The 14,350-nt window shown below is 29.3% G+C and overlaps 1 protein-coding gene across 1 annotated transcript in view; it reads left to right on the forward strand.

Moving 5' to 3' along the window:
* LOC122513945 (synaptotagmin-C) overlaps positions 1 to 14,350 on the forward strand; it is a 31,311-nt gene that overhangs the window by 14,885 nt on the left and 2,076 nt on the right. The window contains exons 3-5 of the mRNA XM_043630482.1: positions 10,727 to 10,787; positions 12,254 to 12,515; positions 14,099 to 14,332. Of these exons, the coding sequence (XP_043486417.1) occupies positions 10,727 to 10,787; positions 12,254 to 12,515; positions 14,099 to 14,332 (557 nt within the window). The remainder of the gene's footprint in view (positions 1 to 10,726; positions 10,788 to 12,253; positions 12,516 to 14,098; positions 14,333 to 14,350) is intronic.

Consider the following 14,350-nt stretch of genomic DNA (forward strand, 5'->3'; position numbering starts at 1 on the left):
TGAGAACTGTCAGATTGAATAAGAAAATGGAAATATATATATAGAAAAGATAAAAGCAAAAAAAAAATAGGAGAGGGGAAGAGAGAGAGAGAGATAAATATGTCATCGAGAGTGGATAAAATGACTTTTGTAAAATAGATTTAGATAATACACTTTAGATATGATTTTCTACCTTTCTTTCATTTTTAATCTTATGAATTATTACATGTTCTTATACAGTTTGTTAATATAAAATTATAATAATAGGATGATTCACTTTTTCTGATATTATTTTTATTTAAAACGTGATGAATTTATTTGAAGAAAAAGAAATGTGTCTGTTCAAAAAATAATTTTCTATCTTTCTCACGTCCGACTTCTTAAAAATAAATAAAAAGTAATAAAAAAAAAGCTTCTCTCTCTTTCGAGAGAGAGAGAGAGAAGAGTAAGGAAAAATGAATAAAAAGGAAAATGAGAAGTACCAAGTCTCGTAAGATCTTTTTACGTCAGACTCATAAAGATATAGAGCTTTTTCGTGGGACAACAAGGCCGTTAAAGACCATGAGTTTCACCATAACTCCGTATTATAGTTATTTTTCATAGCCACCCTATATGTAATATCTGTATAGGTGTGTATATAAAAAGGATAATATATTTCGGTTATAAAATAAACACTATATTCTTTTTAAAACGTAAACTTTTAACAAAAGCCTAAAATTTCAATTATTCCGACGCGTTTGATATTTTACGTAAATGAATATTTCAAAATACAGAAATTCTAAGAGATCCTATATTTAAAAATTTGATTTTATATATTTTACATATATTACATATACCACCATATATGCACCCGTAAATATTCCCGATGGCATTTTCGTAGTAGCATCAACGTTAAGATTTAAAGGCGTTCCTTGCATTTTCTTTGTGGGATTTCAAAAAAAATATATCATTTCAACGAGAAAATGCATTAAAGTTGCATTCTACCTGACAACTTTTACGATCTCTCTCTCTCTCTCTATTGTTTTCTTTTTATTATTATTATTATTTTTTATGGGCCGGCAAACGGATCGAGAAATTGTTGTTTCTTTATTCTTTATAAAATAAGTACATCTTTTTATTATCATCAAAAATTACGACCAAAGTAACAACGTATTATAATTCTAATATCATTTTTCGTTCAAATTCATTTATCATAATACAAAGTCGAGATAAACGTTCGCTACTTTCTCAGAATAAAATACGTAAAAATATGATAGATACCAATGAATGTACATACATATGTGTCTACAAGAACAAACAGAACAACGGGCAAATAAAAATTGTATTTGTTCAACTCTGCACTCGAAGACATCGGGACGACAAATTCCCATCATTTTCCGTAAAAATATACGATCAAATAATAAAGATAGAAAAATAAGATAATAAGCGGAAAAAACCACAGATGTAAAAAAAAAAAGAAGAAAATAAACATGAATTACTAAATTATTGTTATTAATATTAAATCAAAAGATACGTTTTATATTCGTTTTTATATTTTTGATATATAAAAGAGTGCATCGTTTATTATACGATAATAATAATAATAATAATAATAATAATAATAATAATAATAGTAATAATTTATTTTTCATGTATAAAAAATTAAATTACATGTTTTTTAATTAATGACTCGATATAATAAAAATAATCTTAATTAATAATAATAGATGACTTTATACGCGTTTATTAATTGAATTGAACGTGATATTATCTCGCGCGAGGCTTATTATAATAATTTTTATTGAAGTTAAACTATCTCGATCATTGGAATACTAATTCTTGCAGATATTCCTACGAAAGACATATAGGATTTCAATCGATTCTCAATTACGCTATTGCAACAATTAATTGAATGAAAATTAAGTTGATTCACGGCTAGGCTTTCTACGGCTGCCATTTGCTTCAGATAGAAAGAGAGAGAGAGAGAGAGGGAGAAGGAAGAAATTGTAAAATGATCTTATTTATTTTCCAAGACAATTTTTCAGAAAACTCGAGAAGGATGATATCAATTTATGTCATTGAAAATTTACTGGCTTATCCATATAAAACATTATGAATTTTTCATGATTAATCAATTGTTAATATATTTCATTTATATCATCGATGCATTGTATATTTATTAGATGAACTATGCAACATTATTCAAATTGTATTATTGATATAAAATATTATTACGAAACTAATAATAATTTAATATAAAACATATTTATTTTTTAAGAAATTTATAATACCATCGATATAAATAAATATTTTCTATTCGATGATTAGAATCGATTTTAATATAAGTTTCGAGAATATTTTCAAAATTAAATAATATTTTCTAAACGCACATAATGGAAAATATAAAACGGGGAGTATATAATAATAATAATAATAATAATAATAATAATAACAATAATAATAATAATACTAATAATAATAATAAAAAAGTTTACCTGTCCCTCCTCGCGGAAAATAAAATAATAGTCGTTTAACTGGAATTGATTAAAAAGTCTGGGGAAATAGTGGTAGTGTACGTTTAGCTAGACTCGGAAGGACGTACTTCGCATTCCGGATCGATGCTTTCTACTTGACGATTCCGAACGAACGAGTGGTTAATTGGTATTGAAGAGCTGACAGAGACACGACCATCCAACGACCGAGCCTTTATAATGGATTCACATTCGCATATTCTACGTGTCTCTATGTAAACGGTGTAAAATCCCTAGGAATATTTCTAAACAAAACGAACGTATATGGATAAATAAGTACAAATTGAATTTAGAGATAAAACTATTCTCTCCCATCACCCCCACCCTCTTCTCCACCCCCACCCCATCCCATCCCTTCTCAACAAAAAAAAATAAAACTTCACGTGTGTTGTATTCTACAAGCTCGTTAAGTATCTTATTGCTACTATTATTGTTATAGTTGTTATTGTTAATTAAGGTGAAAATATTTCGAAGTAAATAACACACGTGATAGGAACACAAAATGGAATGAAAATAGGAGCATCGTATTATATTGCGATCGTGAGGTCTCTAACACGTACATGTGCACGCGCACACGCGTCTACACACTCACACACATTCCCAGAAAGAGAGAGAGAGAGAGAGAATGAGAGAGAAATAGAGATAGAGAGTAAGTCTGTTCGTCGTTTTAGATTCCATCTTGTTAATTTTCTTAGTCCTTTCCCATCGCCGTCATTATAATTAGATTCACGATCGTGCCATGGACTAAATTAGGTTTAATAAACGGCTCGTCTCTGCTGTGGTTACACGCTTGTCTCGCAAAGTACCGACGTTACAAAGCTATCACTCATATATCAATTAATTCTTACAATAATTATTAATAGTCAAAAAGATCGAACAAAAAAATATACATGCATATATATATTCTTTTTCTTTTTTATTTCTTTTCTTTTTGTTAACAGACACGAACAATCAAAATTATTCCAAATTTATATTATATACTATTTGTACAAAATATTATATGATCATTTAAATAAATATAACTGGATTTATATTGAAAATAATTTGAGATAAAATCAATTACGTCTTCTTTTTTGTTGAGATGGGTTGAGGAAGAGGGGGAGACTTTTTAGGGTCATTTATTTATTTCTTTTTTTTTGCTTTCCGATTGAAACAACTGACAAATCTTTTCGAATTTTTAATCGATCTCGTATGCATTAGAAAAAAAGGAAAAGTAAACGAAGTAACTCGTTACTTGGAGAACGATCAAAGAATCACAACACAATGCATCCATGCATCGAGCAACGTTCAAATATGGACACGCGAACGTCGAACGAACTACTTACGAATGTATGAGAAAAGTTTTTTTTTCTTGTTTTTTTTTTTTTTCAAAGAATAAAAAGAGACAAAGAAAAGCCCGCGAGTAACGTCGAACTTTTTCTCGAGAATGGAGGGAGACTAAAAGAAATAATAAAAAAGAAAAATCTAAAATGTCCTGACTTTTCCCTCGTGGTGAATTTTCTTTTTACACTTATTCTATGTTGTAAGTGTGTGTGTGTGTGTGTGAGTTTGTTTGCGTTTGTTTGTGTTCTCTTCCTTCTTTTTCTTACTCGATTAAAATTCTCTCGTTCTTTTCTATATAATCAGAATTGCATTAACTGTTAGATTATAAAATCATACTTAACGAGACGCAAGAAGGAAAATGGGACAAAGGGGAATAGGAGTGTTTTCATTTACACCTTTTCCAAACTCTATGTATCCGTGTCAATGTATGTGTGTGTGTGTGTGTGTGTGTTTATGTCAAAGAAAAAAAGCTTTTTCTTATTCCTTTTGGGTGATTCACCTTGTACAACATCGTTTTTAAATATGTATGAGAGTAGCAGAGTGAAAAAACGAAATAGAGTAAAAAGTTAGTCAACCTTGTGCCAACATCTTAACTTTTTTATATTTTAACTTTCCTTTTAATCTAATTTCTTCAAAATAAAAATTAACTACGAGAATTTTACATATTTACCGAAAGAAGTATACAAAAATTACCGCAATTTTTTATATCTATTATTATAATCTTATCTTTTTGTTATTCTTTATTTTATTTTATTTTATTTTATTTTTCTTTTTTTTTTTCTTGGTAAATTGGTAAATTTTCATTGTTCGAGTATTTATAATTATTCTTACAACAAACCATAATCTTCTCTATTATTTAATCTATTATGCTAATTAGAAACGCGTTTGTTAATTATTAATAGATACCCCATTGTCTCGTTCTTCTATGATATTGTTCTCTCGTCATCGATTCTTTTTTTTTTATATATATATTACATATTAATTAAAAATAAATATTTTATAAGTATTATGTAACATAAGATTTTTATTTTTAATCTTCGTATCGTTGAAATGTATAATTTAATTTTATCATTGACTAAATATTATATATTAAATAACTGATTTCTCTCGAATACAATTATGAAATAGGTCTCCTCGCGTGTCTACCAAGAAAAATGAATGTAATCAGATTTGCTCGTACGTTAATCCTTGATTTCTACCATTGCGTTATTCGATCCTCGAAACGACGCTTTCTCGTGCAAAGGAAATGAAGATTTTTATTCCAGATATCTTACACATTATGTTATTCTAAAAATATACGAGTATATCCATGGGAAAGATCTTACTCAAATGAACATTAAATTAATAATTCCATACATTTATCTCAAATACTTATATCTATATGTCAAGGTAATTTGCTAGAAGTGTAAATAAAAAATTAATAACACTAATTTTAAAATTATACGATAACAATCATATTTAATATTTTTTTCTTTTTTTTAACCATATGTTTATTGCTTTGAACCAATACTACTATACTACTATTATAGAACCTTATACTTTTATTTATTATTCCTAATTTCTTTTTACATTTATCTACTTACTGTGCGTTACTACTAATATAATGCTAAGTTTAATAATACTACATAATTTTAATTTCCGTTTTGTTTTATCTATACATTACATTGTACTATACTGTAATTAATGGTCTTTAGGGAGCCTAGGCTCTAGGGTCAATAAAATACTATTAAATAAAATAAATAAAAAATAAATCATATTAATCATCCATGCAACCGATCAGTATAATGATCGTAAAATACAAACGATAAGCATATTTAAACAAGTTAAATATATAATTGTATGAAAATTGCAGTCAAAAATATGTGATTTAAAATAATGTTTAGGATTATCGGTAAAATCGATAAATACATCGTCTCATCAGTTTATAGACACGTCTCTAATGTGTGTACGATGCTCTCGCGTGTGTGTCTGTGTCTGTATGTGTGTGTGTGGTTGTAGTGTAGGTAAGAAAAAGGGGGAAATATCGAACGGTAGAATAAATAAATATATAACAAATCTCGTAGGAGAAACTCACCTTCCTATCGACACCGGACTTCGTTGCATTGTAATATTAGACGTCGAACTGTATAGTGCTCGTATCAAACGCATGAAATTATTAAACGTTGTGCTATTGAAAATGAGAGTGAAACGAACCCAAGGGAGAAACAAAGGGAGAGAGAGAGAGAGAGAGAATGACAGATATATATTACGATCGAAATAATATCGAATGAGAGACAATTTTTGGATGAATGAATCGTAAATCTCGAACGCATTGAACCTTTCAAATCGTTTGTTTTAAACTCGCATGAATTTTTCAATAGTCATACTTGACAAAACACATATATCTCGTTTTATTATTCAAATTCATTACTTTTGATCGAACTTTTCTTTCTTCCCGTTAAACAAAGGGATCGAAAATAAATAATAAAAATAAAAAAAAAAACGGAGAGCTGGGGGGATTGGTGGGAGAGTTGAAAGAGTAAACAATCGATTTATATTATAAAAATAAAATCAAATCGAACCTGTTTTTGCTTTAGAAAAATTTAATACGACTTACTGCGGAATAATATCTCGTATTTTTTTATATTGATTCATTTAATAATAAAATTCAAAAGAAAGAGTAAATGTCTCCTTAAAATGAAATTTATTCAAATTAACGTCACAACCATCGTTCTTCTTCTTCTTCTCTTTCTGCTTTTTCTTAACAAGATGACGTTATCTATTTTTTCTTTTCTTTTTCTTTTTCTTTTTCTTTTTCTTTTTCTTTTTTTATTTTTTTCTTAATATAAAACTCAAGACGAGAGCTATAGTCTACGTAAAATGGGGAACAATGCGACCGAAGTCAAAGGGGAAAAAAATCGGATTGTTTGTCTGAGAAAAACAGTAAGCTACAATTCTCTGGAGTAAACAGCCTGGACGAGAGATACAGTAAATAGGTAAAATACTTTATTTACGTCAGTTCCTAAGCCGTAAGGGATAGCTCTCGTCGCACGGATCTAAGAAACATTCGGTAAAGCTATGGAAAATGTATTTCTTTACTAACGAAAAACCCTCATTCTGTTTTCACCTTTCTTTATTCATTTTTATTCAATAACAATCTTCATTGTTGTTTATTAACTCTGTAAAACGATAATTCATTTTTCTAAACAAACCAGGATAATTAATGAACGCTTAATTAGCAGTAATTTATCATTAAAAAAAAACAACAAAAAAAACCATACACACACACACACACACACACCTATAAATTTATTCGTGTTTTATTATAATTGATTTATTTATCAATATTGATAACCAAGCCTAGATACACGCAACCCATCAATTATCGTCGATAATGTTGCTTGCCAAAGCCATCTATCAGTAAGCAACTTTTCTCTTTTCTTTATTTTTTAAAATAAGCAATCAATTTTTCTAAACGCGTACGACGAAGTTACGTATCCTTCAATCTAATCAATTATTTAATTTAGAGATGTTTTCTCTCTTTTCTTTTTTTTTTTTTTTTTTTAACAAGAATATTTATTTACTTTTATTAATTTAATGAGGAAGAAAGAAAAATAAATTATTTCAAATAGCCTGTCACATTATAAAACTTGTACGATCGAATAAACAAAAAGAAAAAAGAAAAAGAGGTCAAGTCGAATGATAAATTGAAAAGTTATATAAATAAAAGTTCGATAAAATTTAAATTCCAACCTTTTGTTGCTTTTTCTCAATCTATCTATCTCTCTTTCTCTCTCTCCTCTCTCTCTATATACGTATATATTTATATATACAATCTTCTCATAGAAAACGATTTGTGTGTATCTCACAACCTCCCTCCACTTTCCCGGTGATACAAACTTCGTTCCAAAAACACTCATGCGGTTTCACGAGAACGCTATCACAGTTCGTGGCTTTACAACTATTGTGCTATGGATGGAAGATAAATCGAGCGTGGAATCCTTTTTCATCCTATTTGTCACGCGAAATATGTGAATGTTATATCTATCTTACCGGTATTTTACAGAATGCCTAGGCAATGTGTGAAATATGAATACATTTCTTACATTACCGGCTAATTTTAAGCATTTTCAACAATAACTAGGCATTCTGTCGAATGTCGGATTTCGTACTTTGCCGGTAACATATATATACCACCGTATATACAGGTGTTTATATAAATTTGTCCGTCTATGTGTCTCCTATGTGAACTATATTATATACCACGAGTGTGTGTTAGTATATAATCCTTTATTACGACGATCGTAAAGTACATTATTAACGTTCTACGTGACACGATAAGCCTTGCCTATCTCACGAACATATTTTTCGCAATTTAACACCCTTTTCTCTTTCTTTCTTACGTGATCTTAATTAAAAACTTTTCCCTCCCAGAGTATTTTTGATCTCACAACACATTGATTAGAAAATAATACATTGATCTAATTAATAAAAATCTAACTTATCGTACTTTCAACTTATTTCACTTGTTTTTTCTTTTTTTCTTTTTTCTTTTTTTTTTTTTTCTTTATTTTTCCATGACTAAATGAATATCAATGGTAATCGAGAATGTCGTCGAAAAGTTTTGACGAGATTTATTTGAACGATGAGTAAAGAAGTGTAATGGTCGGATCAGGGGGAAGGGGTAAGGAAGATTTTTGCAGAAAGAGAAAAAAAATATTCGAATAAAAAAGAGAAAGAGATACGTCAGGAGATTTCATATTTGAGTACGGTGGGCGTAACCACAGGACCTGCTCCGGTTGCTCAGAGTATCGACCCGTGAAAAGCAGCTTCCAGCGACCTCCGCCCTCTACCTGACAACTTTACCCTTATCTATTCGCGTTTTCCCAGAATGTTCAAACTCGAATTCTCCCTACCACCCCCTCTCCCCAACCGACCCAACAAACAAGAAAAAAAAGAATAGAATTTCATCGATAGGATACGTTTCAAATTTAAATCGATGTTAAGGTAAAAAAAAACACAAGCGAAACGAGTTTTTATATATAACCATACTATATATATATATAACAATATATAAACAACAACATTCATAACATTAGTAATTATGTTATATTATATAATATATATTAAGTATTATATATAACAATGTAACATTACAAATCAGAATGATTGAAAAATTTTCTTTCTATCCATTGGCATTATTTAAATATAAATCGATTATTATATATATTTAATTAAAATGAGAGTTTTTTAATTATTATTAAATAACTTTCTTTGCGTTAAAATAAATATTACGAAAATTGAAATACTCTTCTCAAATGTCTACTTATTAAGTACTTCGATCAGAGCATTCGTTAATTCATATTTAATCATTCTGAATGAGAGAAAAGTATATGCTTACTAAAATTTATTCATTTACATTCATAAATGCACTTATTTACTTACTGCGAGCTTTTTATTCGCACTCCTTGGTGCAGGTATATACTTACTATGATTTTTATATGCACTCTTCGGTGCATTCAATCGCAGAATGATTCAAATTTTCCTTTCATTTATTTATTAATATTTAAAATGAAAGTCAACGATCATATATTCAATAAAAAAGAAATTATTACATATATTCAATAAATTATTATATCGTGGAAAAAAATTGAAATGAATTTAAATATGTGATAATATTAAAAATATTTATTTATTATATACTTTGATTAATGTGTGCGCGTTTATTAATTCAATTTGAATAATTCTGAATGAAGATTATGAAATCTTTATTGCGTTGTTCTTATCTGCATACCTGAATGCAGGAATATCTTTCTCCGGGTTTTTTCATCAAATGTTGTAGATATTTTTCATCAAAATTATCAGAATAATTTGAATAATCAAAATAATCAGAATAAACGTAATCTGACAAACGTAGTCAAAAATATTGAATTATTATATTCTTTATAGGGAGCTTCCATTATCATTATCATTATTATTATTATTATAATTATTATGATTATTATCATTAAAATTCGTCGCGTGATGTATGCGCGTATAGGGAAGGAATAAATTCGAGAGAAAAATATCCGAAAAGGGATGACGTATCCTGACGAGGAATTTGTTATAAGAGAAATATAGTAGAAGAAGAAAAAAAATAGTAGAAGGGGGTGGGGGGGGGTGGAGAGGGAGTGTATGTATCATTGGATAAAAAAAACATAAGGGAGAAAAAAAAGAAGAAGAGGGGAGAAAAAAAATCGTATAACGAGTATTCCTGAGCATTCCCAGGGGGATTAAACGACTTCTTCGATGATAGAGGGGGTAGTAGTAATGGATGGGGGATGAAAATACATAATGACGATTCCCGAGTGTGATAAAAGATCTTGTCTGGAAGTGGGTCAAGAGTACCTACGCGTTTCTTCGATTCCTTTCGACACGTGGTGTCGATAGGAGGTCATCATTTTCAAATATAATTCAATAATTTGTTGATACACATCAAGAAATTCGAACAAAAGGAATGCGAACTTTAATAAATATTCGGATAATGTATATATTTTATGATTTAAAAATAAAAATAGGTATAAAATTTCCCTACCTTTTTTTTGTTTTTTTTTGTTTCTCTTTTTCTATCGGTTATTAATTTCAGTGATAAATTATGCAAGGATAATATATTCGAGAATTTTCCAACGTAATAATATATATTCAATTTCTAGATTTTAATCAATTAAATAACGAGCTCGGTCATACGTTAATTGGCTTCTTTTTTTTTTTATAACGAAAAAGAAAAAGTCATTGGGAAAGTGAGAGAAAAACAAAGGGACGTTTCATATAAGGGTTGATAATTTTAGATGTTATTATATATAATAATTATATATAAAATTATACTCCCCTTTCTCTCTTTTTGTATTTATCTTTAACATTATTAACAAAGAATATTATTTTGTATATATTTGTAGGAATTCAACATCGCCAAAGAACAACACGCCGTACAACCCTCACCTGTAATGATCGAGTCAGGTATTCATTTTTATTTTTAATTAACATTTGAAAATAATTGATTGTAGTTTTTAAAAAAGCATACATTTGTTTGCATATATTTTTTCTTTTCGTCTTGTTGTTTCCTAGTTTTCTTCTTTTTTTTGTTTTAAATTTATTTCTATCTCGTTCTCTCCATTGTTTCCACACTTCAGCATGATAACCATAATACATGCGCCAAGTTTTACGTAGTCTCGATTATCTTTCATATTTAGATTTTCACGAGCACACGACACTGTGTTTACGAGAGCAATATTTTATATCCCGGTTATAAAACTAGCCGACCAAGTTACAGACGATTTTTATGCACGGTAAAAGGGGTGTGGATCAGAGTCCTTGAAAAAAAAAAAAAAAAAAAAAGAAAAAAAAATAACACGACAGGAAAACAAAGTGCGTTTATACGTGTGAATTTTTCATTCGACGCCTCGCGTACTCCTCTTTCCCTTACCCCCAACCTCTCTGACGTTTTATAATTTTTTCTATAAAAAAAAAAAAAAGAAGAAGATAAATCGATTTAATTTTTTTAATATTAAAATATTCCATAGTACTGTTCCGTTAATTATAAAAAAGAAAAAAAAAGATAAAAAATATAAAATTCAAGCATTGAAGCAAACATTAACGATTCGACGAATACGAACGAGCGTTCAAATTTCCTACGAATTCCTTCTCGTTTATTTGTGTAATAATTTAAAGGACGGGTATTTTGTAGCTAAATAATTTTTCAAATATATTCCATTCAATATACCATATTTATATTATTTCGTTTTACTCTCGGGTCCGTTATATTATATTCGAAAATACGGATTTTTTCCTTTCAACTTTTCTCTTTCTTTCTTTTTTTTTTTTTTTTATGATTAAATCTCTGACACGGATTCGCAATTTGCGTGTCGAAAATTCGAAACGACTGGAATTCACGAAAATGTGTTATAAAATGAAGTGGAAAGGAGGAAATAATAAAAATAAGAAATACAAATGGTAAAGGGAAAATCGAAGAATAATTTATGGTGTCAGTCTGTATCATAGAAACTTTAAGATAATTGATAAGAAAATATAACGTTAATGATGATTACTATAATGAGATTCAAAATTCAAGCAAAACATTATCTAATGAACATTCGAATAATAATAATAATAATATTATTAATAATGTAAAAGAAAACAAAAGAAAGAGAAAGAGAGAGAAAAGGAAAATAGTGATTGGATAATTCTGAAAAATCGTCAACTTCCATTTTTCATAAAAACTCCAGTGTAATCCGTCCATTCGTTTTGATACTTTTAAAAGAGATTTAAAACGACTGTAAAACAAGCTTGAAATTCTCGTAATTATCCAAACAACAAAAGTTTCGGATAAATTTACCTGTCATTTTGTAAAAGGAGTTATTTATTTTTTACTTTTCATTTCTTTTCCCCCTTTGAATTTTTTCTACGTAAATTCTTCGATCTCATAGGAAGCTTACCCCATCAAAGTCGCAGTTATCCAGGTGGTAGCGGGGGAAGTGGGAGTGGACGAAATCTTGGAAGAAATTCATCGGTCAGTTCGCAAAGTTCTCAAGAAGGTGCCTCCTGTTCATCCCCGCATCGTGGCTCTTCCCCACAAATCAGAGCATTTGGACCGGACGGACGTTATCATCAACATCACCATCACCACCATCATCCCCATTACGATCCATTGCACGCTGCTTCTTCCTATCCACCGAGCAAGAGTTCGAGGTAGACAAAATAAATCTCTTGTCGTTAGATTTATATTCATTCATTTAAATTTATTAATAATTATAATCAAACTTGTGTGTGTAAGATAATCAACTCGTTTTATCTTTTAAAGAATAAATATGCAATGTATTTTTACGTTTCATATTTATAACATCTTAGAACGTAAATATTATTTGATATTATTTTGAAAATAATTCTCTCGAAAGAATAACACTTTTAAATCAATTATCCAAAGAATTATAAAATTACATTCGAATGAAATAATGAATTGGATATTAAACAACAACAAAAAGAAAATGGAAAAAATAAAAAAAATAGTAAGAAAATTGTAAGTGAAACTTAAACGAAACGTCTTTTCGTTTGACTTCGAGATCGTTTAATATCATTGATGGACGGTAGATATTCAATCTCGGTTGGTGCATTAGATGTCCGGCAAGATATAATGAGTCGCGTGGGTGTGTCTATTAGGCTAGGACTTGCTGTTAGACACGAACAACCAAGCAGGGAAATAACTGTTCCAGCTGGCATTAAACTTTTTGATGGCAATAGTTGATAAGAATGATGATTGCCCGATCCAATTTCAGATAACGTAAAACTCGCTAACCCTATCATTCCACTTTTACTTGTATCTCTATACACATAAATACATTTAATATATTTTTGCAAAATGAATATTCTTCGTTCGTTATAAATAGTGTACCACAAAAGTTAATCGTTGATGTTTCAAATCAATTAGATTTTCTTATTTTTCCAACTTGTTGAATTCATTTTTCGTCTTTCGTTTTTTCTCTTACAACGTAAAATTGAACTCGTAAATCAGACCTCGTAGCTTTACCATATTTAAATATATAATAAGAAGAAGAACACAAAGAACTGAGCTTGAAGTCTTTAACAAGAGCTTAATTGATTTGTTAAATTACCCGACTACTTTTAGCCTACTTTGTTTATTAAGACTCGAGTTTATCTTCTTCTCTCTTGTTTTTTCTTTTTTTTTTTTTTTCAAAAAAGAAAAGAAAAAATACCTTCTTGTTTATTAAAGCTTACTTACTCAAAACAACTTTGTAAGACTTTAAAAACGGACAGGCTATTTAATCTTTTGAAATGGTTTTGAACTTTTAACGTAAGCAAACTTTCATCGTGGCGATGATTTCAAAAATAAGAAAAAGAATTAACGCAAAAATTAAATAAGTTGTTACATTTTAATGTGGAATACACCTCCTCCTGTTACGTGGGAGATATTTTAGAACTTTTTTTTTTTAAATTGGATAACAAGCGATGCCATTGTGATTATTTTCTTCGAGAGAGATTCACAAAGTAAAATTTATCGTAGACTTAAGATATTACAGTTTTATAATCATAATAATTCGACCCACTATTGTTTAAAAATAATACACCTACGCATACATGTATTTTAAACAAACAAATAGAAAGACTCGTAATTGAAGAATACAATGTTTGTTGAAATATAATTCAAAGAAAGCTTGGTTGTGTGTTTCAAATTAGATAAATACGAATTCGAAAAAATGATGATTTTTCTTTTGTCCATTTCAATTGTTTAAACAAATAATTGAAATTTCGGATAGATCACCGTCACCGGCAAGAACAGCATCGCTTGATGCTAGATGTGGAAGTCCAGGAAGTTATACCGGAAGTCTGCACAGCGGTAACGCTTCCCCCTCTCAAAGTTCTCTATCGTCAATGGCAACAGGTGTAAGTTCATCTTGCGGATGTCCTTCGATTAGTGGAATTCAGGGTACGCCAAGGGCAAGTCGTTGTCTTTCGCCACTTCTCATTCCTCCTTCGCGTGCTTCCATCAGGTTAGTCGAATCAAAAAT

The sequence above is a fragment of the Polistes fuscatus genome, unplaced genomic scaffold (assembly GCF_010416935.1).
Source record: "Polistes fuscatus isolate 324 unplaced genomic scaffold, CU_Pfus_HIC Scaffold13, whole genome shotgun sequence".
Lineage (NCBI taxonomy): Eukaryota > Metazoa > Arthropoda > Insecta > Hymenoptera > Vespidae > Polistes > Polistes fuscatus.